We start from the raw sequence: 24,492 nt of genomic DNA, 5'->3' as shown, positions 1-24,492 counted from the left end.
CATGAGCAAGAACTAATAATTCCCTTTTCCATGAAGACAGCGGTGCTATTTTACTAAAGGAGTAGTTATTTACCTAGCAAAGTGAATTACCACAATTATTGCAAGGGAATTTTAAGTTAGCTTAGAATGTGATAAAAATTCACTTGCATCACGTGCAAGGAAATGCAAAAAATATGATTATTGCTTACACATATTAGAATGATTGTATTAGCAAATCCTCACCTCATTAAAAGTTAAAATTTTCTAGCAGGAATGTGTCATACTGTACTTTTGGCCAAGCTGTCCATTTGCATTTGGCATATAATTTAAACAAGCGTAAATTTCCCGTGTCCTTTTTTGCTATTACAAGATCTGCCTGTATATGAATACTCTTAGCAAACAAAGAAAGTACAACCACATCCAGCTGACATTCAAGTCTAATAAAGAATTCTTTGCATGTGACTTACATATCTCATGATTTTCCGTGGGTTCAGGATTTGTGGTTTTATTTCGGACGGTTTGTACCAGACCTGTGACAGTACCAGTGACAGTCCCGGAGACATTACCCAGCATCTTTTGAGCATTGCTCCCCAATCCAGCCAGTCCTTTCTTTCCATCTTCTTTCTTTGTCATGTTTTTCTGTTTGTCAATTTTTTACTATTCCTCTGTGCAGTGTAAGCTTTGTAGTCCTTGTGAAATCAGGTGATATCATACTATAAAAACAGTCTTTAAAGCCACTCTGGCAATTGTCCTTTTCAGTGCCATGTTTTCACGAGGACTGCTTGCAATGTAATATTTAACATTTGCTGCTACTTGTGTACACTTTACAGGTGAGACTTGGGCTGGGCTGCTGATCAGGTCTCTCCTCCCTGACTAGGTTCATTCCACAGGTATGTCTGTGTGTGCCATAGGACTCCCCTGCAGGTACAACCCGGTCAGGATGACTCATATCTGCCTGCTGTAAACTTGTAAATTCATTTATCTCTGCAGACCAGGCTGTACTGCTAAGTGTAAAGACAGGTACTAGGACATAAATAAATCCAATATGATTAAAGTGTATTTACCTTACATTAAAAGGGTTGACAACTTTTTGATAGAAGGTAAAAAAGACAAAATGGGAGCGCAAGGCCTCCAGGGATACATACGTCATGCATCCCAGGAGGGTTCTGGCTGCTCCTTCTGCACATGCTAGATCTTTTTCTTTAACCTCCTGGGCGGTTCATTCCTGTCCGGATTTATATGTCTGCAAGTGGTACATTGTACATTACATTTTTCATGAAAATGTGTTTTACAGTATATTATTATGAGTACAATAAAGTTTGAAACACAAAATCTTGTCAAAATGATAAATAAAAAATAAATTTAATAATAAACTTTGACATGATTTTGTGTTTCAAACTTTATTATATTCATACTAATTTATTATACTTTAAAATACATTTTCATGAAAGACAATGTACTGCTTTTAGACATATAAATGCAGTGTATTGCATTCAATAGGTATTTTGTATTGAATGCAATACAAAATAATTTGAAATTCTTGCTGTGCCCCTAGCGACAGCTGTATGCACTAACGTCACCGGGAACGTCAGTGCACTCGCCGGGGGACAGATCGAGGAAGAGGACAGGGCCAGAGGATGGCAGGACATTGGAGGACACTGAAGGATGCTGATGGGATCAGGTGTTTTTTTTACTTTTTTAGCTACCCCGAGTGTGACTCGGGGTTACCGCTTTCAGCAGGTTTTCTTTAGCCGAGTCACACCACTCAGGAGGTTAATGGGAAAAAAATGCTAATCTCACGCATGTGAATCTCATGCAGTGTGAGATCATGTGATGTAGGTTAAAGGTAGATAAAGGGGAAAGAAGATGGTGGCACCTGAAGCTTGGGACGAAGGAGGATTCCAGGACCATGCAGGACCCGATCCAGAAAACTCCTGAGGGATTGACAGCTCTACGAAAGTAAAAATTAGGTTTTTTTCTAGTTTACCTTTTTTTTTTTGTTTTTAACTGACACCAGAGATCTTTTCAGCTATCTGAAGGGGTGACGTTCTTCTTACTGACCACTAAGCTAATGTACTGTGACCTGTGAATAGTAACTTTAGTAATGGTTTCCAGAAAATATGAATGTTATTTCAAGGGTTCCCCCATGGTAAAAAGGTTGAAAAACACTGGGGTATACCCTTCAATATGTTTTTAATGTCTGTATTACACCTGGGAGATTCACCTTTTTTTTCCTGTTGACTATTATTACACACACAAAAATAGAGAAAAAAACAATAAAAAACGAGTCAGCAATGCTGCTGGGAACCGAACGCTGTTTTCCTAGAGAATACAATAACCTATGAAAAATAATGCCAAAATTTTGGCTATTTAGTTCATTTCCACCGCCCCCTAATTCTAATGAATGAGAGAGCAAAATTTACCGGGATACCTACGTCATGCATTCCGGGAGGCTCTTGGGTGCTCCTTCTGCGCATGCCTGAGCAGCTTGGGTATGCACATGAAGAGACTTTTCGCTCAAGGAAAAAAAATGCTGATCTCACTAATGCGCAGTGAGATCGGCAAGTTCTTTTCCCATCCTACGTCACCCGATCTCGTGCCTGGGTTGGGTGACGTAGGATGAAGAACCCAGAAGAAGAGGAGAAGGTTTGGGGTGCCTCTGGGCTCTCCATTGCAATTGGATTGGTCCCTGATCTGTGTTTTGTGGTGGAGGACCAGATCTGTATCTATAACATCAGTACCAACCAATCACAGAAGACAGCACACTAACTAATTGGTTAGAAATGGCGGCTTCCATACATACAATAAATGTTTTATTTTTTATGGATTCCACCTGACACAGCCAGCCCCACTAAGGGGGACTGACATTTCAGTGCAAGAAGATGAGAATAGATATCTATCATTAGGTCTGGTGTTAGAGTTTAGGTCCTTTTTTAAAGTTATAAAAATAGGTTATTTCAGTTAAAAGCAGTTTCTATTTCATTGTACATTATTAGAGCTTTTGTTGTTCTCCAAAGAGTCAATTTGTCCTTGCTCTCTTTCATTTTTTTAATTCTTGTTTTCTTGTCATTGTTGGCCAGCTTTGTCTCAATGCAGGTAAATCCAAAGCACAAAAGTTCAGCAGAATCCATTAGTCGCTTGTTTTCCTCATAACTATCTCTTAGGTAATCATCTGTACTTGTAGCCCATTTGTCAAAAAATGTTTGCTCGAGTTACTTCACATAGGAGTTACCTAAACTCTCCTCAGTAATGCCCTATCCTCCTGCAGGATTACTCTTCTAACTTCTCCCTTTAAGTCCTATGTTCTCCTTTGTCCCACACCCCTACACTCCCATACAAGACCCGCTAGATTTTCCTCTGCACAACAAACCACGATTTTCTGTGTCCATGAATTCAAGCAGACGTAACAACATTCATTATACCTTGAGATGGGGCTTGCTTTAACAAGCTGCATTCCCTCTGGGTTGTCAGATGGCTCCCACCCTATGAGCCACTAGTTTATTTAGATTAGATCATTATTCCTATAATTTATTAGAGCCCCAAGTTACTTATTGTATATGTATTGATTAGGTTTGTTTATAGCAAAATGTAATTGCTAAAGTATAACACCAAAAACACATATAGTTACTGCACAAGTAAGAAAACTAAATTTAGATATAATTCTCACTTCCCATTATTGTTAGGTCTGGTTGCAGTGGGTGCGATGAGTGCACACAGCACAGTGTTAAACAAATGTTACGGTATCATATCCAATATTTACTTTGAAGGAGTATATTCTTTTCTTTTAGAAATACAAAGCTTGAGCATGAAGCCACTTCAGATTTTTTTTCATAAGAACATATTCCACTGTTCACAAAGCAGAAAGTTAGTAAATAGTTCATGTCCCCTTGGCTGACTAACAGGGCTAAACACTTGGGAAGTTAATACATTGCACACATTACCCAGTTTAGTTCATTGAGCAGCTTGCCATTTCCGATTTTGCTGATAACCTTGCTGCAGATCCCTGCTTTCACTCTGTATAATCTCTAGAGGTGGAGATATGGGAGTTTTCCATTTACTGCTTTTACAAATTGAGTCATGTCAAACTTTCACCCATTGCTTTAAATTACCACTTGCAAAGCGAAAATGTCCTCAAACTAACAGAAAGCCTTGGTAAAGTTTATGTTGCATTTTCAGCTCTTTCTATGAATCCCATAACATAAAATATATATTAGGCATCTGCAATCCTATTTTTACAGAGGAAAGGGTGTGGTAGGTACAGATACTGATCTGCATTTTTGTTGAGTGCCTTAGAGTCATATTGAAAGATTTCAGAACAATAATGGGATTTCACAAATGTTGCTTGGGTAAAAGTATACAAGACAAGTTGTGTGACTGGGAATGCAGAAACAGATTAATAATTGCATCAACACATAAAAAAGTGTATCAACATATACTGTATACAGGGAAGTGCAGTTTCCAAGTAAAATGTGATGGTGCCCTAAAACCGGCTAAACAAATTACAAACTGATTGTATGACTTGCTTTAGTCACCAACAACTAGGCATTGCAATAAACTAATAATATTTATAAATCAAATGCTATTTTGCATGATCTCAGAATCATCTGAACATGATGTCATGAGCACTCTGCATTTGCAACCTAAATCCCAAACATGGGCCCATCTGCTGGCTAAACATATTGCAATCTACTTCTACGTTCTTCTTCGGACAAGACAGCCTTAATGGGTCTATTTGCCTTAATGACCATGGTCTCCAGGACAGCAAGCAAAGAAAAGTCCAAATTGTAAAATATTGGTGAAATCATTCAATTGTCCAATTATCTAATTTTAGGAAATTATTTCCTTCACTTTGAATTGAGATCTCTCCTTTTGTGTCTGCGCAACAGAAAATAAAATGGAAATCTCCAACAAAGAATAGATGGAAAGCACATAACACAAAAGTAGTACCATTTGTATAGTGAGTAAAAAGTATAGGAGTAAGTTTGATTTAGCAAATAATTAGTTGCACTTTAACCCCCCTAGCATTCTAATTCTATTCCTAATTTTTTTGCATAGAAATTTTTGTTTATATTGTGGGCCTGTAATTCTTAGGATTAACTCCCGGGTATGAATTATATTTATTATATTATAATCATGAATTATAATATAATACATAATTATAAATAATAATTTAAAAAAATAATGAATTAATAGACAACAATGTAATTTCAAATAAAATATAAAATTAAAAATGTACTTTTATTTTTATTTTATGTTGTAGTGTTTTTTACTGTAAAAATCATTTAAAAACAGATTACATTGTAATGTGCTTTTAAATTTTCCCACCCGCCACCACACCCCCCCAATACATCACCCAGAAGATGTCACATCCTTCCGGGTGATGCGAGTGGGGATGTCTCGCCCGCCTCACCCCGACGCTGCTGCTGCTGCCCTGCCTCCAGGGAGATGCAAAGCACAATCCAGACCTTCTGCATTGTGCATCTCATATTCCAGGAGATGCGAGCAGCAATAGCAAATTCCGAGAGTGATGCCAGCTGGCATCACCCCCAGAAATTACTATTGCTGCTCGCATCTGCAGTGAGATGTGAAGCACAATGCAGTAGTCCTGCATTGTGTTTCGCATCTCACTGCTGATGCGAGCAGCGGCATGGCCGGGACCCGGGTGATATTTAAAAGCAGATTACTCAGTAATCTGCCGCCTGGCCACGTCCTCCACGGACCGGCGCCCCGGCATCACAGCGGGACCATCAGATAGCCGCTGGAGCAAGGTAAGGGGGGCTTCTAAAGTTACCCCGAGTGTGACTTGGGATTACCACTTTTTGCATGTAAAATCCACCCCGAGTCACACTCGGGATTACCAGTGAGGGGGTTAAAAGAACAGACTGTTATAGCAATTTTTTGTAGTACTTGTCTGCGCAACAGAAAATAAAATGGAAATACTGGGTGAATACAGTCAAAAAGCGCATTGTTCAAAAGGTTAAGGAAATGTAAAGAGGAAAAGGGGAATGTTTTTAATGGAAAGTGAATATATTACGGTTCCGTAGACTGTGCTGCACTATGAACACTGCCACACACAGGGACATCTGTCTAAATAATAAAATTGGTTGCAGTGTTAGAGTAATAAGCAGTTGCAAAAAATAGTATGAAAATTTCTATTAAATAAAAAAAAAGTCTAAAAATATCATTTCAATACATTTGTATTGTGTAAATGATTTTATTACCGAACATATTACACAAATATAACAAATAAAATAATGTTTTTCAGTTTGTAGACAGATGACAAGAGCACAATTCTGAGGATGGTTATGCTGAGCTTTGACAGTTGTTAGGGAAAGGATTGCTGTACTCTCCCCTAACATCATGCCCATCTCTGCACAGATGATTTCAGCCCCAAACCTTCAAACATTGGCCTTCATTTTAAAAGGAGGGCTCTAAATCTTAGCACTCATCCACTTGTCCTACTCCTTTCTAGATAAAATCACATTATCATAGCATACATACTTTGTTTGATGCTGGTGCATATTAACCCCTTCAGGTATTGAACAAATATATACACAGAATTTAAATCTGCTCCATTTGTTTAAATGATGTACTGGTTGATACACAAACTTATAGGAAATAAACAAATAAAAAATGTAAATATTCATAGACCTCATTATAATGGTAAAACTGAATAATCTATATGTTTCCAATATTAGAACACATTTCAGCTACACAACTGCTTCAATTAAATAAACATTCCAAGTAAAACATGTGTTTTATAGAAATTTGCACTTGCTAATTATTAAATATTATAACATTTCTACCACATTTAAATTAGAATAGATAACAATGATAACATGTAATAAATATGTCCACCATCCTACAGCACAGTTAGCAAAGTTGTGCAATGATCTGAAACTATTTGAGACTATAAAAGAAATTCAAGAATGTTTTACAGCATTGACAAAATAAGTTTCTGTTCTGGATAACTCATATCTTTGTCTTTGATTAAAAAGGGGGATGAAAGCATAGCATTAGTTTTTTAGCAAAGCTGCAGGAAAAGATATGAATAAAATACTATCCAATTTTACTGAATGGCATGGCACTATGGCTTCTACCTACAGTTGTGTTCACATAGATACAATGCCATATGTGTCTGCCATATGTGTCTACAAGTACCTAAACAATATATGAGCAATATTCAAACATTTCCTACAATACAGAACCTATATAAATATAAGGAAAATATGACCACTTGCTATGTGACACCACAAACCAGTTTTCCACCACTGAATACCAAAAAGTAATTAAATTTGAAACATAATAATATGAAAGTACTGCAGTCCACATGATCACTGTATCCTGACAATCTCAATTAATATAAGCATGGAATTTATTTGAAAAATTTTTTAATGGTATTGCTGGAGCGGCTGGTCCTGGCTTTTTTGGATGCCGGATTTTGTGGAGTTGAACCTGGTCTGTGAAATGAAAAGAGAAGAAAATATAAGTAAACTACAAGTGAAGATGAACAACATTGTTCAGTGGAGTTCAATGAATGACCACAATGACCACAACCACTCCTGGTTTCAGGTCTCACGTCCTGTGCTTTTGCTGCCTAACAGGTTAATTCAAGGCAATGTTTTATTACGAAGTCCAACACTAACTTTCACTAACAGCTTGCATTTTAGACGATTTTCACAGAAACAGGTGTTCACACTGGAGGATCCTATCTTTCCCTCTAGCTCTAAGGGCAGCTCTTTTTTTTTTTTTTTTTGGGGGGGGGAAGGGTCTCTCTCATGCATTTTATGTGAGGACAACAAAAGCCCAATAACAGCCTAGACTGGTCAGATGGGAGTGGAGAACGACATCAGTCAGGGGTGCATAAGCTAAGTGCTTCTTATATTTGGCCTAGACCTAAACACCCATTAAATTCTTGCAGTGTGGAGGTAGTCCTAATGCAATGGTATTTTTTTCACTTTAACATTTACCGGTGTTACCTACATCAAACCGTTCAAAAAATATGTTTGCTGCAACTGGAGCCTAGCAATGACATGCTGCAAATGTCTCACAGGCGGTGTATTTCACTTGACCCATGACATGATGAGGTCCTACAGAAACTGCTGTGATAATATTGTTTGTGTATTTGACCCAAAACAAAACAAGGTATTTCCCCTATGGGCGTTGCTAAGGTAAGACAATGGCATAATGACAAGGGGTGTCTAGGTAGAGCTGAAATTGTGTTTTTAAAAAGAAATCACTAAAGAATTGCGCAAGGAAAGAGACATTATAATAAAGAGTCAAGTTTAAGATGGAGAAGACCAATAGGTCAGCAATCTTTCACAGCAAGTTCAACGTGCAGCAACTAATAAGATTGTTTTCCCTGCTTTTCACATTTTCCACTATTGGGAATACTATTGTAAAAATTGCATTTCATGTTTCAAACACATTACATACATTTTCAGAAAATAGATATAATCAACTAGACAAGGTATTACCTCTTGGAACGTAATGTTGGTTTATTGGTGGAGCTTCCTCTTTCTGTTATACCTAATAACAAAATAAAAGAAGGTACAATAAAACCACTTTTATAAGAATAAAATCCTGTAATGTCTGAAATTTCTCAAAGTCTGACTTCACGTTAAACCTTGATGAAAATACTGATGAGAATAAATGAAGGAAAAGCATATTTGTGAGCTTTTCTGAGAGACATATATTGACATGAATAATGGATACGGTCAGCATAGCATACATAATGAAATATACGTTTTTATAGAGATGTAGTATTATATCACTTCCTGTGAGATGAAAACAAAGCCCAAACATCCTAATATACTATGTTGCTAATCCCATTAATCCACCCATGTAACTGAGAAAGAAAACAGTGAGAGATGTTTAAAGTCCAGACTGAGTGAAAACTATGCTAAGCATATGACTTCAGTGATTTCTAAATCACTGCCTTGGAAAAAGTATGCCGATCAGGTATAGCAGAAGTTTTATTTGCATACTTGTTCTATTAACTTACTGATAAAATAGTGTTTTTTTTTTAAAATAAAACAGTCTAGGGACCCAAAGAACACATTTGTATCCACAAGTCAGTAGGAAGGCCACATCCAAATCAACACCTCTGCTATATTCCATCGAGGCTGTGTGAAGCCTCATGGAAGTGACTGGGTGAGATCCTCCATCATCCAAGACAGGGTTTCCACAAAAGTGTACAACATAAACACACAACTGAGGAAAAAAAAATGAAACAGAGCTAAGAAGTGTTATAAATTGGCTACAATGGTGTTTACATGTTGTTGTGCACATAAAGCTTTCACTTTTATGTTCACACCTATGTTGAGCAGGACCGGGCTGTCAAACTTACAGCACAGTCCTGTGAATTACACAAGGAGAAGGGCTCTGAGCTCAATGACAGCTGTTCTTATTGCTCTGTTAAATCTGATGCAGAGTGAGCAGCAATCACTGAGAAATGTCGGCCCTACTGGGAATCTCTAAACTTTTTCTTTAGTGCTGTGGAGTCAGAGACAGGGAGACAGAAACAATTCCTGGATAGCTGAAGTAGAGTCAGTAAAAATAAAAATACCGCCTCCAACTCCTAAAATATGTAAATTGTAATGAAATAGAACAGTGTGTTAAAACTTCCTAGTTCAGAGATACACGGTCATTATAAAGTACTCTGCTATATGATTAAAGCTCAGTGAATAGATGTAAGAACTGGGATGTAGTACAATGGAGATATTATGCACAATTATGTTTGACATTCATACATCATTTTACTTATTTGTGATACAATATATTTGAACAAGTTCTTTTGATAGTAAACATGTGTAACCATTGACCATTGTTTCCTCCATTTCCCTTGCAGATTAACTGCACATTGCCCTAGGATATACCCGGAGACGGATCACTCACAAGGCAGCTTAGGTACATGTGCTCCTACCCAAGGCTGTACTTGGTACCTCTTGTCCACTCACTTGGAGGAGTGGGGGGGGGGGTTTAGTTGGCCTGGTTTCAGATAAAGTGACTGAGTAGGGGGGCTTGCTGAGTGTTCATCAAACATTAGGATGAACCAGAAAAAATAATTGTTTGGAAATTTATTTTACTTTCTGCCTTCATAGAACAGGGCATTAAACACTGATCCCTCATCCATATTGACAGTCATGAAATGCCTTGTATGTTTTATGCTATCAATATATAGAAAAAACACATATCTAGTAAAATAAAAAGGATTAGGTCAGTCAGAGTAACCACAAACTGAGGATTTGGAGTCCAAGAAAATAGGTATTACACAGCCCTTGTCTTCCCTTCTTCAACTGGCATTTTGCAAATAGTGATTGTGCAAGTAAGAGCAATAATATTATTTTCATATGTTCATTAAATCCATTGGGAAAGAACATACAAGGTCTGCAAATCAATCAGATATCAAAAGAAATGCCTGGATAGGCATTTTCGTTTTGAAGAATTCAGGGAGAAGGGAAATAATTAATCCCTTCTTTGACTTATTCAGTTTTCATGTTTAAATTTTAGCTTGGGCTATGTAACAAAGCTAATATGTTTTCCTGGCAAAACGGATAGTCAGGAAGACATGTGAAAGCAGCATAAACTCTATTGGCTACATTAAAATGGGAATGCAAAATTCATACTTATCAGAGAAAAAAGGAAAATGAGTATGTGTGTGGATGTAATATATTTATATTCACCCACTATACATTACCTTAACCTTTAAAAGCCCTTCAGTATAATATCTACTAGTGCAGCATTTGTTCATGACCAACATTAATCTGATAATAAATGTATCAAATACAGACTTCTTCTGAAATGAACAATTATATTCGGGAATCATTCGCTTTATCTCCTAATAACCACTTGAAACTCTGAGTGAGCTAACAACATTTATTAAATAATGAAGCCATTAGAAAGGCTATATTTGCCGAAATTGTATTTAAACAAATCAAATAAAGAACCACTGCCTGTACTAATGCAGATTTTTAACTAATAAATGAGCAGAAACTCATGATACAAAAGCCTTTTTGGCAGGCTTCAGCTGTTTACACAAACATCATATGCAGTTTTTCTCCTAACATGCCACTTCATAAAAGAAGTTTGCTTTGCAAACTCAAAACAGTAACCTATTAGGTTTGTATGAGGGGGCACAGAGAAGTAACAAATCTAGTTGTACTGGTAAGCTTACCTGGTGAAGTGGGCCAAGGTAACCGACCTTTTTGATCCCTATGAGTAGATTAGCCCTGTCGTGAAAAAAAAGCCCGGAGCCACTGTTCACTACTTTTCAGGAAGATAAAGATTTATTGAAATATATTAAAAGAATTAAATGGCTTAACAATGTCTGCCCTTATAAGTTTTATCAGCATCGCCACTCCCATCAGAAAATCAGGAGCCTCTTAATTGCCCTATTTACCTGGCTCAGAGACAGCACTCAGAGTTCCTGCAACGTGTCTTCATTAGTGCCAAGCCCCTAGCTCTGCTGAGCATTTCCTATACACCTGCTGGTTGATGAGTGCTTTCCCTGTCCTGCTCCTGTGTTAGCCCCTTGTCACCCAGTCTGTTGCCTTGTGCTGTTTCAGTGTTCCCCTGTATCACCCGTGTTTCCTGTGTTCCCCCATGTCTTTGGTGACCCCATTGTCACTGGTCTCTATTCTTTGGATTCCTGGTACTTGACCCCTGGCTTTGTTTCTGACTTTGCTTGTGTGCTGCCTGCTTGGACCCTGTTTTTTCTTGACTAATCTCTGCTTGTTACCATGCATTGTCTTGCCACACTGGTGTGCCCAAGGACCGCAACCTGGCAACAGCCTGCAGCACAACATCCTCACCTCTAGAGGCTCTATTGCTTACACTCTGCACCTTGGTTCTTCTTAGTGCTCATACCATCATTAATCTACCCCTACTGGTTCCTTCCTACCTGACTTTGCATCCGTGGCCGATAAGATCACTTTGAATTTGTGTAATAACAGGGTAGGCATTTGTTCTGTATTCAGCTCACTGTTAAGAAAATTTAACAAAGGAATGTCTTTTTGGCACAGCACAGTTTCAACAATTGCCCAACCCAAAGACCACATGGGAAGTCAGATGTGTGTGGTGCTCAGCTGAAGCCGCTCTCCTGCTCAAAATCTAAAAAGAAATAAATAAGTAGAATTCTCCTGGAATAACTTTAGTTTCAATACACTTCCAGTAATTATGCTGATGTTTCTTCGGCTTTGATGGTCTTCAATATAACTCATCACTGCTAACGCAAAGCATTATTTTGGTAAAAGTGGGCATCTTTTGGAGCCTGGTAAGACTTATCATTACACCTTAAAAATAATTCTCTTTTAGATGCATGTTCTGCTTAAATTTAAAAACACACTCCACACTTTATGTACTGTGATTGCAAATAATGAAATTACATAAAGCGGACTAATTATGACTTCCGAATAGACCTGCCAAATATGAATACTGTAATAAGAAAAACTACATTTGAACCAAATCTCCCTTCTAACACTCTAAAATTTTTGGCTTAAAACGTTCCAACATCCTCTTTGTAGAAAGAAGATATACTTATCACAAGCATATGACACTGTTGCAGCATATTGTACTGAACATAGCATCTCAGGAAATATTTCCAGTAACTGGAGGGCATATTAACCACAGGGTGTATTACCAAAATTAAATGGTTTAATTGCAGTTCCTAAAGGATAAATTCAATTTCCGCAATGTACGCTTTTGACCACCCCCTTAGCATGAGACTTAAGCAGTGTACACATGTCAAATTTCGGTCACCAGAAACAATCTTTGATGACTATTTCCAATAATGGTAGAACAAATGAGAGCTGTACAGACAATGCTGTTCAACTCTATGGAGTGGGGAGGGGAAGGATAAGTGGAGGGTACCCTGCTGTGTCCAGTGGCAATGGTCATTGCAGCTGGTGGATCGCTCAACTGCATTGGATGACAACTGTACACATACTAATATATTCTATACTAATGCCACCCATGATGATCGTGATCATTTGTTTCAGGAGACATTTGACTAGCATGTTTTTAATATTTTAACCTATGCACACCCTCAACAGATTCATATTTGTAAAAATCTGACAGGCACCAATCTGCAATTTGTTTACGTAATCTGCAATTATTTGTTTCTAGTAATCACAAGTTTACTTTCCTGCCAGTGCCTGAAGAGTACAGCCTTAGGCTATATACATACCTGCAATAATTGTCATTGGAATGGATCTTTCACGATCCTTTCCAATGACTAAGGAGCGTGCGATGTTGTACACGAAGCACCTATCGGCTCCATAGAGAGGGGAGGAGGAAAACGATCGAGCGGCACTACACTCCGCTCTCTCCCCTTCACTTGCATTACAATCGTTTCATGTCCATCGTCCGTGGAACCACTGGCTTTTTATGTTTGTGTCCCAGGCACTGTGCCAAGCTTACACTGTGTGCTACCATTCTACTGCACCTTCACCTAATGCAGTATTGCACAGTCAAGGTTCTGGAATCTAGACAGTCTGTGCTCATTCTTGCAGACAGTCTTTTTGCTGATATGTAAATGGCAGTAATCAGTGAAAACAAAAGTACTGGAAAATATGTGAAACAAAAAAACTTTGGACGCTTATTACCCAGTAACCCATTCTTCTCAGTAATCAGCTGGTAGCTGAAACGTCATTATAGTTGCTTTCAGTTACCACGCTCTGCAAAATCCTTTTTGCCATTTGAACAGTTTATAGATTAAATCTGAAAGTACATTAAACCAATATTTGCATAATGCAGCATTCTTTCACGGTTAGTTGCCATGGCAGTGCTATATCAGCAAAGCTGGGTATAATAGGTTTTTAGGCTTGTCTTTCTCACCTATTCCTCCTATTAGCACTGACCTCCATAGCTCAAGCCAGAAGAAGGTGAGCTGTCCTGCCACTACCTAAAAGTCAAGTCAGTTCATGAAATCCTTTTGTCCTGGCCCCACCTGAAACTACTCCTGTGTATAGCTCCTACTGACTTGATACTAAACTATTCTTGCAGGTATTTGAAAAGTACCCTCCCCCTCTTTCATTGTTTGCCTTTTGTTAAATGCACAAGATTGTATCTAGATGTCACATTGGTATGAATCACTTCAGTCACTAACAGATTATACAACTGAGTGTATTGCTCATACCAGTGTTTCTCAACCAGGGTTCCGCAGAACCCTGGGGCTCCTTCACAGGGTGTTAGGGGTTCCTTGAGCAATTAGCATTTTTTGCCTCTCAGATCAGTTTAGCTGACACCAATGATCTGTAAGGGTGATATTCTTCCCAATGGCCAACAATGTAAGATGCACCCTTTTTATCGACCATCACATCAATGTACTGTGAGCTGTAGATACAGTAATTATAGCAGGGGTTCCCTGAAGTATTTCAAAGGTTCATTCATGTTAAAAATGTTGAAAACACTGGCTTATACTATATCCATAGAATAGAGCACTAGAGTGGCATGGAGTATAAAATTTGATTCACAGTGCGGTTGAGGCAGTTTACAATATGTAGATGTGGCAGTCTACAATTTGTTGTTCATAGCAGAGCTTATAAGAATTACATTATGAATTTTACACTCACCAAACATAACCATAAACATCTCAAGCCTAAAGCTTCCACCAATACAACACATTCTGTCCATAAGCCTTTATTGCCTACCCTGGTTTGTCTAAAAAAATAAGTCTGCTTCAACTTCCTAAAAATCATTACCCTAACTAAAGGGTATTTTATATATCTATGGTAAGGTCCATTCTTTTAACCTAGGGGGTTTGCTCAAATTATCTACTGCAGTACCTACCACTCTGATGGGCTGGGGCATGGATTGTTTCCATGTTCTTTTTATCATCCTTCAGCTCTTCAAGAATCCCCTTGTTCAGGCATATGTCCACATGTCTATTAAAAGTTGTGAGATCTGTGGTATCTTGCTGTATATTGCACACTGGGCAGATCAGTGCGGAATCCCTTATACACCCTGATGAGCTGGGTGGTGTTGACATTGTAGGCTTGTTTATGTCCTTTAAATCTGCTTGCTTTTTTATATTATTCAAGACATCTTCAGACAGGATTTCACTATTGCATGCTTTCTGATCTGCTTCAGAAACTTGATTACCCTGTATTGCATTCAATGTGTTCTTGTCAATAATAAAGTCATTCAAATCATCGCATGATGGTATTGTCACAATTTTATTCTTAATATTGTTTGCATGGATGTTGTTTTCATGACCTCCATTATTTGCTGTCATCTTTCTTTGAAAATGTTCTCCTTTGTTCGGCATTTCAGAGTAGCCAGAGGAAGGCGATTTGCTTAAACATTCATCAATATGCTTATTAAACCCCTCCAGACCCCAATCCTCTTGCTTCATGAAGCATATTGGACATGTGAAATCTGGCTTTTCCTTGGCTTCATCTGCATCGTTTTTGGGTACCTCGGATAAGGGATTAGTCACAGTTTGGTCTTTGATAGTATTATCTTTTCCTGTGGAACTTTGCAGCAATTCCTGTTGCCTGGCTGCTCGTTTCTGGTTGAAGAAGCTCTCCCTTTGTGGACATGGGGCTGGCATTTCTTGCACTACTTTGTCCATGGTTTCCAAAGAAATTTTCTTTATTGGTCTTCTAACGCACAAAAAATTAGTAATTAAGTTCTGGGGCTTTCCGTCTGAGATGAATCCAGATACTCTTACACCTTCATAAAAAAAAGTGGTCAATAAAGATAGCAATTCTTACTATTAATTACCTTATATATTTAAACAAATTGCGAATACAGAAACACATCTCTGAAAAAAGAAAAAAACTTTTTTTAGGTGCATAGAGAATGGTTAAATATCTAGTTTGTGCCCAAGCAATTTAATTGTTTTCCTGTTCTGTAGACAGAGCAGAAAAAGAAAGGAAATCTCTCCAAGGTACCATATAAGTTTGAAATTAAACTCAATACGTATTTTTTTTCCTGGAAAGAAAGAAAAATTTTATTCAAGTATAAGCCCTAGGGTACTATATTGTGCCCGTAACTGCTAACATTCAAAAAGCAATCAACGGAAATGCCCAAAAAATTAACATGAACATACACATCAATGGTGTGTTATTTTACATTAAAAAGTTGGGAAAAAATTAAATACGAGATACTAGAAATTACATGTTACAAATTATACATGTATTACTGTATATCTACCCTTTTTTTTAGATTTATTTTTTAGATTTAAGTATTTTGTACTTTTGCTTTTTAACTTAATTATGATGGGTGATTTCCCCCAAATGATCTTTTGTGCATTATTATTGGTCACCACTAGATGGATTTGTGTCCGCATGTAAAGTGTTTAACAAACCCATGTCTCTGACAGCAAGAGTCTGGTAAACACTTTAAATAAAAAAATATTGCCATCTACTGGTAAGATTTGAGTATAAACCAAGATTCTTTTTCTAACTGAATTTTAGGTTTCATTTTTCAATTAGAGGAATAACTGAATTTTTAGGGAAAAAATCTAGCTTTACACTCAAGCTAAATCCAAACTTCGACAGCTGTGGAAGAATGATACCCAGCCGCTTAAGCCCTGTTTTAGTGACAAATGTAACATTTTGTTTTTTCCTTACTTCTATTCCTGATGACAGTAGACACCTACAGCAGTATTAGGATTTCATCACTCAATCCAAACGTTTATAATAGTTTACATAATGCAAAAGATTATTTACACAAACAACAACACATATATAAAGACAGCACTAATACTCAACAACTATAGAGTATAAAACTAACCAGAAAGTATCAGTCTGAAAAAATATAAATGTCCATTTTAAGTAAATTTATAGAAGTGCAAATTGGAAAAAAAAATTTAAAAGTAAACTTTTCCATGTTTTAAATGATTATCAATCTTTTCACGTTTCTTCAACAGAACAACTTGAAAAAAGTGACCACAGGGATATAATAAGTGTTTATGAAAACATATAGGGACCTTTTTACAAGACCAGAAGGCAGTACAAAATAGACCTGATTTATGACATGTTTTAGTGGGAAGTAACCAGCCCCATCAGATAAAGCTCTGTACTGCCTGGGAAAAACAGTAGAAAGATACAAAAAAGAAAAACATTTAAACAGAAAAAACAGTAACAAGCTCTTCTTCTAGTAAACTTATTATATAGTTTTATATGTTTTTGGGAAATCCATAATTGTATATGTGAAAATTATGCTTCTGATGTTTAGTTTACTTACTTACTCACAATGTGGGTCTATGAGCCCACTGACTACATGAAAACAGTGCTCCTTTGTGGCTGCTTAACGGCAGTTTGGCACAGACATTAAAATAGCTAATCAATACTGTCCAAAGTGTAGACATTTGTAGATTAGCCATAATAGGCAAGGAACATTAGCAATTATATTCGTTAGTTGATTAGGTAAATTTTGGGTCTGAAGTTAATTAGGTCTGGAATGTTTGCATGATCAAAATTAGATTTTTATTTCTTTATTTTAAGAAAGTTAAAAAACTTTGCATTTCTTATGCTTCTAAGGGATCTATATATAAAGCAGTTAAACTAACATTCTCTGGTGCAGAATCTTTCAGGTCCATCTGGAGAGAGATTCTCCACCAAAGAATGTTTGATGAATGTTATATTCACTGCTTTATAAGGATACTTCTAAAGCTGCGTACACACTTCCAATTTTTATCGTTGGTAAACGAACGACGAACGATCCTGCACGTTATCTGCGAACGATCGTATGGCACCGATCCTGTACCTACAGATAACGACACGATCGTTCAAAGATATTGTACAATTGAGCATCTTCATATTATCCTGGAGCAAAAGACTTGGAAAATGCAACCATCTGCTACCTGTGGGTACCTGGCACCCTCCTAGTATGCAATATATTTGTATTATATATTGCATGAATGTATGTATGTATGTACATACAAAAACATCTACACATCATATATATATATATATATATATATATATATATATATATATATAATATATGTGTAGATGTTTTTATTATATCTTTATTATATTTTTGAGATGGGCTATGAGGGTAAAAATTATATCCGAGGTAAAACATATAATGTGTAAATAAAAGAGCTATGCAAATTTCTTATTTAAACCTTGACATGTATTTATCAGATTTGTGCAGCAAACTAGCATGAAACAACTTCTGTACTTTGTCCTCTGAAAGATTGGCCACTGCTGCACTCACATCCAAACTCTTCGTACAGATTTATATTATACGTGATTTCTTGACAAATAAAGTATAGTAATACTCCAAATAAATAACATTATACAGAGCAGTGAGTCTGGCAGGGAGTTTGCTAAACAACAGTCGACAAAAGGTGTTGTCAATAATTTGTGACCAAACAGCACGTCCTGTATATTACTGTACAAAATCATTACAAGTTCATTAGTTTCTATATTCTTGAATGTGTTAAAATTGGTATATTGCCTATTTTTGTGAGATACTGTTAACACCTTGATGTTGACTTTTCTTAAAGCCCCTGTCAAATTTATCATCTTTGTCACTTTTTAATGACCATGATCATTAGCTGGACACCAGTGTATTTAGGTCCAAGCTTCTTTGTAATAATGTCTTTATAACCCTAAAAAAAGAAATGATACTGCAGACTAGCATATTTTTTTTTTTCTATACATTTATAATAGTGTAAATTAGGAAACATAAAACTCTATATCCTGCTGAAGTCTGCTCAACTTGTGAGGACATGACAGAATAGATATATGAAATAGTAACCTTTATATATGTCAGGGTAACTCCCTTCACATTAAAATAACATTCTACAATATTAAGAGAGATAAGAAATACATACAGTATGTGCTGATTAAGTTGAAGGAGCATTCCAATAAACCACAAACAACTAACCCACAGTAAATCCTGAATATATCAAACAGTAAATTTAAGTATACCTTAAAACCTCCACAACCTGGTATGTCAAAAAGATGAACTATAGCCACTGATAAAAAAAGTAAATTTATATTTCTGATGACTGAGTATGCCTTCTTATGTATAAATAGCTGCATATTTCACAACTTTGTACTTCTTTTTTGGCAACACACAAAGGGCTGCAGGGTAACGTCTGTTAGAAGTTCACGTAAGCTAATACAGTGCAGCCCTGACAGAATCACATTTCACATCTGCAGAAACTACATTTATTGGCCATGTAGCAAGTAGTACTAAGAAGGTAGAGAATGGCAAGTGTTTAGCTTTTAATCCAAGGCCCGTTTTACCGGTGCATTAAACAAAACTTTTCCTAAGACAAGGTCTCATCCTGTGTTACTCAGAAAAGTTAATAATGTGAATCCATGTTAGGTTCTCTAAAAGACATTGATAAAAGGAACCTCTATGCAGCCAGACATAGAGGTGTAACAATCATTTATGGTTTGTAAATAAGCAAGGCTTGAGTAAATGTCAGCAATACAAACCTTGAGCCCTTCCTTAAGAAGATCATCTGCTAGGTCCTTGCAGAGTTCCCGACACAATTCATATTGTTCCTCTGGCGAGCTGATTTCATTGAAGGTACTAAAATTGGAACAAAGGTAACTTCATAATAAAATGAATGTATTTTTTTGATATATACACATATATAATCTAATATTTTGAGACAAACTTATGAAGCATTAAATGTGACGTTCAGCACATACACTGCAGGAGTACCTTCCTGGAACATTTGTTTTTAGCGACAGTTTAAATCATCATTCAGGAAACCAGGAAAAAGGAAGACTAAGGAAGTGATATTTATTTTTTTTATGACAAACTGACCCTGAATCACTTGCAGATGCAGCATTTTACTTTTGTTACTTCTCTCAATAGGCAAACTAAAAACCTGGAAAATCTTAAAACAATTCTTTATGACTTGAAAAGATATTGCAAAATATTCAAATTCAATATAGTTACTACATTCAATGAAATACATATATAACTTCTATGGAAAAAGAAAAAATCCTAGACACATCCAATATTTATTCCCTGTAAGTCTATCCAATCAAATGTCAAATCATGAACATTCAGTATGGCTGCTACGCAACTATTAAAAATCTATAAAAGTTTTATCAGCCTTAGTTTATACTCCTGCAGTGTTTTTCCCATCGACTTATAGATAGTGGCAGTTTATAAACATGTCCTATTAACTGGGAACAAAGATATTGGACTTACTGCCAAACTATTTTTTTTTACTAAATGTAATTCTATCAACTTGGATTTATCAGAAATATATTAATAAATATATTATTCAAGATCATTTTGGTAAACATAATCCTTTGTTTAACAATAGGCTTTCAGAAAAGACCACCAAATGCTGACATTTTAGTTTTTAGTAGATGCTGAAGAGTTAAAACAACCCTACATAGGCCCTTGGTTATTAAAGCTCTCCAAAGATAGAGAGGATACACTTTCACCAGTGAAGCTGGGTGATCCAGCAAACCTGAAATGAATCTGGTCGAGGATTCAAAACTTTTACTAGCAAATATCAAATGACTGAAGAAATCGATTCCAGGTTTGCTGGAACACCCAGCTTCACTGATAAAAGTGTATTCTTTCCAGCCTTTGGGAGGCTCCCAAGATTTTCATTCCTAGGTCTGCACTCTGCTGTGGTTATTATGAGACCATTTCACACTTCCTGCATTTTATTTTTCTTGACAGAGAAAGAAATGCAAAGTGTTGGAACACCAAAAACTCCCAGGTAGACAGGAACCAAGCCTGTAATTACTATTCAACAGCAAGACTTTAAACACTTTGATATTTTGCTTTGTGAGACACAAATACATATAATAATCCAAAGGGCTGACTTAGTTCACTCAGCTCCAAAAAAAACTAAATTTCACTTTCTGTGCAACCCTTTAAAACATTTGTAAATTTCCACTTGTCTATGACATTCCATGGTCTATTCAGGTTGAAAAACCCCTCCTCTAAAGTAAATTAATGAAAGTGTAAAAAAAAAAAAAAAAATGAATGCCTTGACTGAAAAATGTAAACGGATATTCTGACACCTGTTCCAGACAATTATTAGTCTCTTTTACATTCCAGCATAACTACAGAACCTATGAGTAACTAACTAAACTAAGGAATGGCTACCCACACAACACAGTTACAAAACAAACACGAACATCAAACGCTTTATGGGAGGACCAGATAATAAGTTTTATGTTTGGTCTATTTAGTGAATTGTGCTGATTGTCTGCAAAACTTGAGATCCCTCACAGAAAATCTGACGGCAGGAGGGAGGAATCTAACATATCCCAAGGTTTAGTTACCAGTCTTTGGTTTTTAGAAGATTTCTTTATCAAAACAAATGAACTACATTACATGATAATCTTCATACCTTGTATGTCTATTAGGGAATAATTGGATCCACTAGGTGGTGACCACAACAAATGCCTGCTTGTGTTTTATTTATATATATTATTATTACACAGTATTTTTATAGCGCCAATATATTACGCAGAGCTTTACAAAGTCCAGTCGTGTCACTAACTGGCCTTCAAACGGGCTCACAATCCAATGTCCCTACCATAGTCATATGGTAATGTCTTTATGTATGGTAATCTCTAATACAGTCTAAGGTCAATTTTGGGGTGAAGCCAAATAACCTAACCACATGATTTAAAATTTAGGAGGAAATAGGAGTACCTGTAGAAAACCCACACAAAAACAGGGAGAACCTGGAAACTCCATGCAGATAGTGCCCTAGCTGAGATTCGAACCTGGGGACCTGGCGCTGCAAACGCCAGAGTGCTAATCATTGAGCCACCGTGCTATATATTTATTTTTTGGATATAAATCTTCATGTATATAATCTTTTAACTATTCTGTTTTACAATAAAGGGTTTAATAATGCGTTCAGAATGTTCTATTTTTGGAGAGATGACCACACCCTCCCCCCGAAAAAAATCTGTTGGTGATAGTCTGTGTTTTCCCCCTTCCTACCACTGATCTGCTGATCATCTCTTGGTTTAAAGCTAAAAAAATATAGTTTACGTTTATAGAACTTTTACACTGGAATGTTAGGCTTTTCCTTTGCTTTGGTGCGCTGGCCTCTTCACTACTGGCAAGTACATGACAAGACTGGAGCATTAACAATGCTGATAGTACACATTCTTCATTATCTTTCTCCCATTCATCAACTTATTTTGCTTATTAAAAGATTAAATACAATTTAAAACTAGAGCAAGTACAGAAGCTTTTGTTTCCTCTGATAACAGAGAAACTAGTTCTGATAAACAAGCAGGATTCTTTATAAAAGATTATGTATGCAAGGCCATGCTGGATACTTTATATTGATCATAGTCTAATGATAACTGAAGTATCTAAAACATTAATTACTATGCCTGCTTTCTCTAGTACGTTCAGAAGAAATGGATTTCATATCAAATGACTGCACATTTCCAAAAGCTTGTATGACTCCATCAATTAACAGAATACTTAAAACAAGTCAATGGGAAAGGTGCTGATTTTTTACCGTATGTACACTTTTTAACAGTCCAAATCAACCCTTGATTGATAAAACTGTATAAAAACAATTCACATTTTTACAATCCCACTAAAATTTTTAACAATCCCACTAGATGCTGAACATCAGAAAAAGTGGGTGTATTGGAAAATATGTTTTGTTCTGTACAGAATGCAATAGGAACACAATAGCGCCTGTCTAACAAATTTTCCCCACATTTGAATGTCATTTTCAACTTCAATGTTTATTTTCAATGTAATTTAATATAGGAGAGTCCAGTTTTGAATTTTTATAGTTTATTTATTTTCAAAAAAACCCTGCCACCCACAATATAGGAACAGAAAAATCAAGTATCTAATTTTTTTCTATAAACAATTTTATTATTCACTTGCTATGAGTCTATGAACTTGCTAGTGGTAGTTTGGTTTCTCCCCATATTCCAAAAACATGCAGTTAGGTTAACTGGCCTCCACCTTGGCCTTAGACTGTATCAAAGACATATGACTGAGGTAGGGAAATTAGATTGTGAGACTCTTTGAGGAACAGATAGTGACATGACTATGGATTCTGTAAAGCGCTGCTCAATATGTCAGCGCTATATAAATACCATGTAATATTAATAGTCAATACCCTTGCACAGCACCCTCCTCTTTCTCTAACATTGTCTTCCTTTCTTTTAGAAGTGTCTGATTACTGCTTTCATTGACCCAACTCATCAACCTTTGGTTTTACCTCCCTGCATAACCTTTTATATCTCCATTGGGGAGATGCAAATGGAATTTTCATAAGGTGTCACTAGAGTGATATACATTATACAAGTGTAGGAGTAGAGACAGACAAGCCAGTAAAGTGTAGGTTTCTGGTGACCACCTAACCTGATAAGAGTTAGTTATGTGAATAATAAGTATCCATAATTAAAGGTGTTTTACTAGCCACTCCATACTAAATGCAGGCAATCAAACATATGGGAAATATACTCAGAACATATTGGATAGCCTCGGTGACAACCAAGGCAATAGTGCAATGAATATCTCTGCATTTTGATTGCTTCCTTGTTTTTTAAATACATCTCTTTTACCGACCAGCAATGTGCCATGCTGGGGTGTGGAAAGATCGAATTCAGTTTGCAAGGGTAGGTTGGCCAGAGGATGCAGTAACTGTGATGAACCTTAAAAAGAGGTGGCGAGATAAAGACATATATTCTTTCTAAAACGGAGAAAGTACAGCAAACAAGTTACTGGGAGTAAGTGAGAAAAGTGCTTCGAAAACATATATTAAACACCCTTTATTAAAGGGTAATACAAATTCAAAGTGACTAGAACACTATATATAGTGATAAATGCTGTAAGAAGATGAAATAGTATTGTCACTGGTTATATTTACACATGAACATACCGTTCTGTGCTCATGGTTTTCCTTCCTCCAACTCTGAAAAGACAAATCCATAATGTTAAATTAAAGTTTTACAGGAAAAACAGAAATGTTTCTTGTTCATTATTGCAACTCAGAGGTCAGATTCATATCTATGCAATATTTATGCATTGAGGGGTTTTCTGGATGGCATTGTAATGCACATTAAAAGGAAAAACAAATATACTTGTCTAAGTACACTTTTTAATATCTAGCATTTTGGGGAGCTGCATTAACGTGTGTAATGTATATGCAATGCGTTTTCCTGAGAACCAAGCTATATTTATGTATTGGCCACATGTAACACTTTAGATCACTTAGAAGACAAGATTAAACTCCTAACATAAAAATGAAAATAAAAGGCAACACCAAGATAAGTGTTTGACTGGAAAAGGATTCCCTATTGTATGTTTTTCCATTTTTGGATTTCCCATTAGTTTCAGTTCAGGAAACAATGGTCACTAGGACCAAAGGGCAAGTCTGCTAGTGGGGACACAGACAAAAGTAGGGTCCAAGAAGATTTTGATACTTTCACACTTCATCCAAAACTATATAAAAATAGTTTTTAGATGTACAGTAGTAACTACAAGACATTTAAAATGTAAAATGAATCACTATACTTTCTAATAAACTTTAACATGTTAATGTAATCCTAATATTTTGTCTTGAACGTT

The 24,492-nt window shown here is 36.4% G+C and overlaps 2 protein-coding genes across 2 annotated transcripts in view; both read right to left on the bottom strand.

Annotated features, from left to right (window-relative positions):
* The window catches only part of ANKDD1B (ankyrin repeat and death domain containing 1B), a 24,108-nt gene extending 23,025 nt beyond the window's left edge, over positions 1-1,083 (bottom strand). The window contains 1 exon segment of the mRNA XM_072416279.1: positions 447-1,083. Coding sequence (XP_072272380.1) covers positions 447-612 — 166 coding nt within the window. The 5' untranslated portion in view covers positions 613-1,083.
* A 5,090-nt stretch (positions 1,084-6,173) lies between these two features.
* Positions 6,174-24,492, bottom strand: part of POLK (DNA polymerase kappa) — a 53,258-nt gene continuing 34,939 nt past the window's right edge. Inside the window, exons 11-16 of the mRNA XM_072413964.1 lie at positions 23,804-23,836; positions 19,280-19,482; positions 17,009-17,011; positions 14,770-15,690; positions 8,457-8,508; positions 6,174-7,439 (exon numbers count right to left, since the gene is read on the bottom strand). Coding sequence (XP_072270065.1) covers positions 7,355-7,439; positions 8,457-8,508; positions 14,770-15,690; positions 17,009-17,011; positions 19,280-19,482; positions 23,804-23,836 — 1,297 coding nt within the window. The 3' untranslated portion in view covers positions 6,174-7,354. The remainder of the gene's footprint in view (positions 7,440-8,456; positions 8,509-14,769; positions 15,691-17,008; positions 17,012-19,279; positions 19,483-23,803; positions 23,837-24,492) is intronic.

The sequence above is a fragment of the Pyxicephalus adspersus genome, chromosome 6 (assembly GCF_032062135.1).
Source record: "Pyxicephalus adspersus chromosome 6, UCB_Pads_2.0, whole genome shotgun sequence".
Lineage (NCBI taxonomy): Eukaryota > Metazoa > Chordata > Amphibia > Anura > Pyxicephalidae > Pyxicephalus > Pyxicephalus adspersus.
Note: the sequence above shows the minus strand (reverse complement) of the source record. Positions and strands in the feature narration are given on the sequence as shown.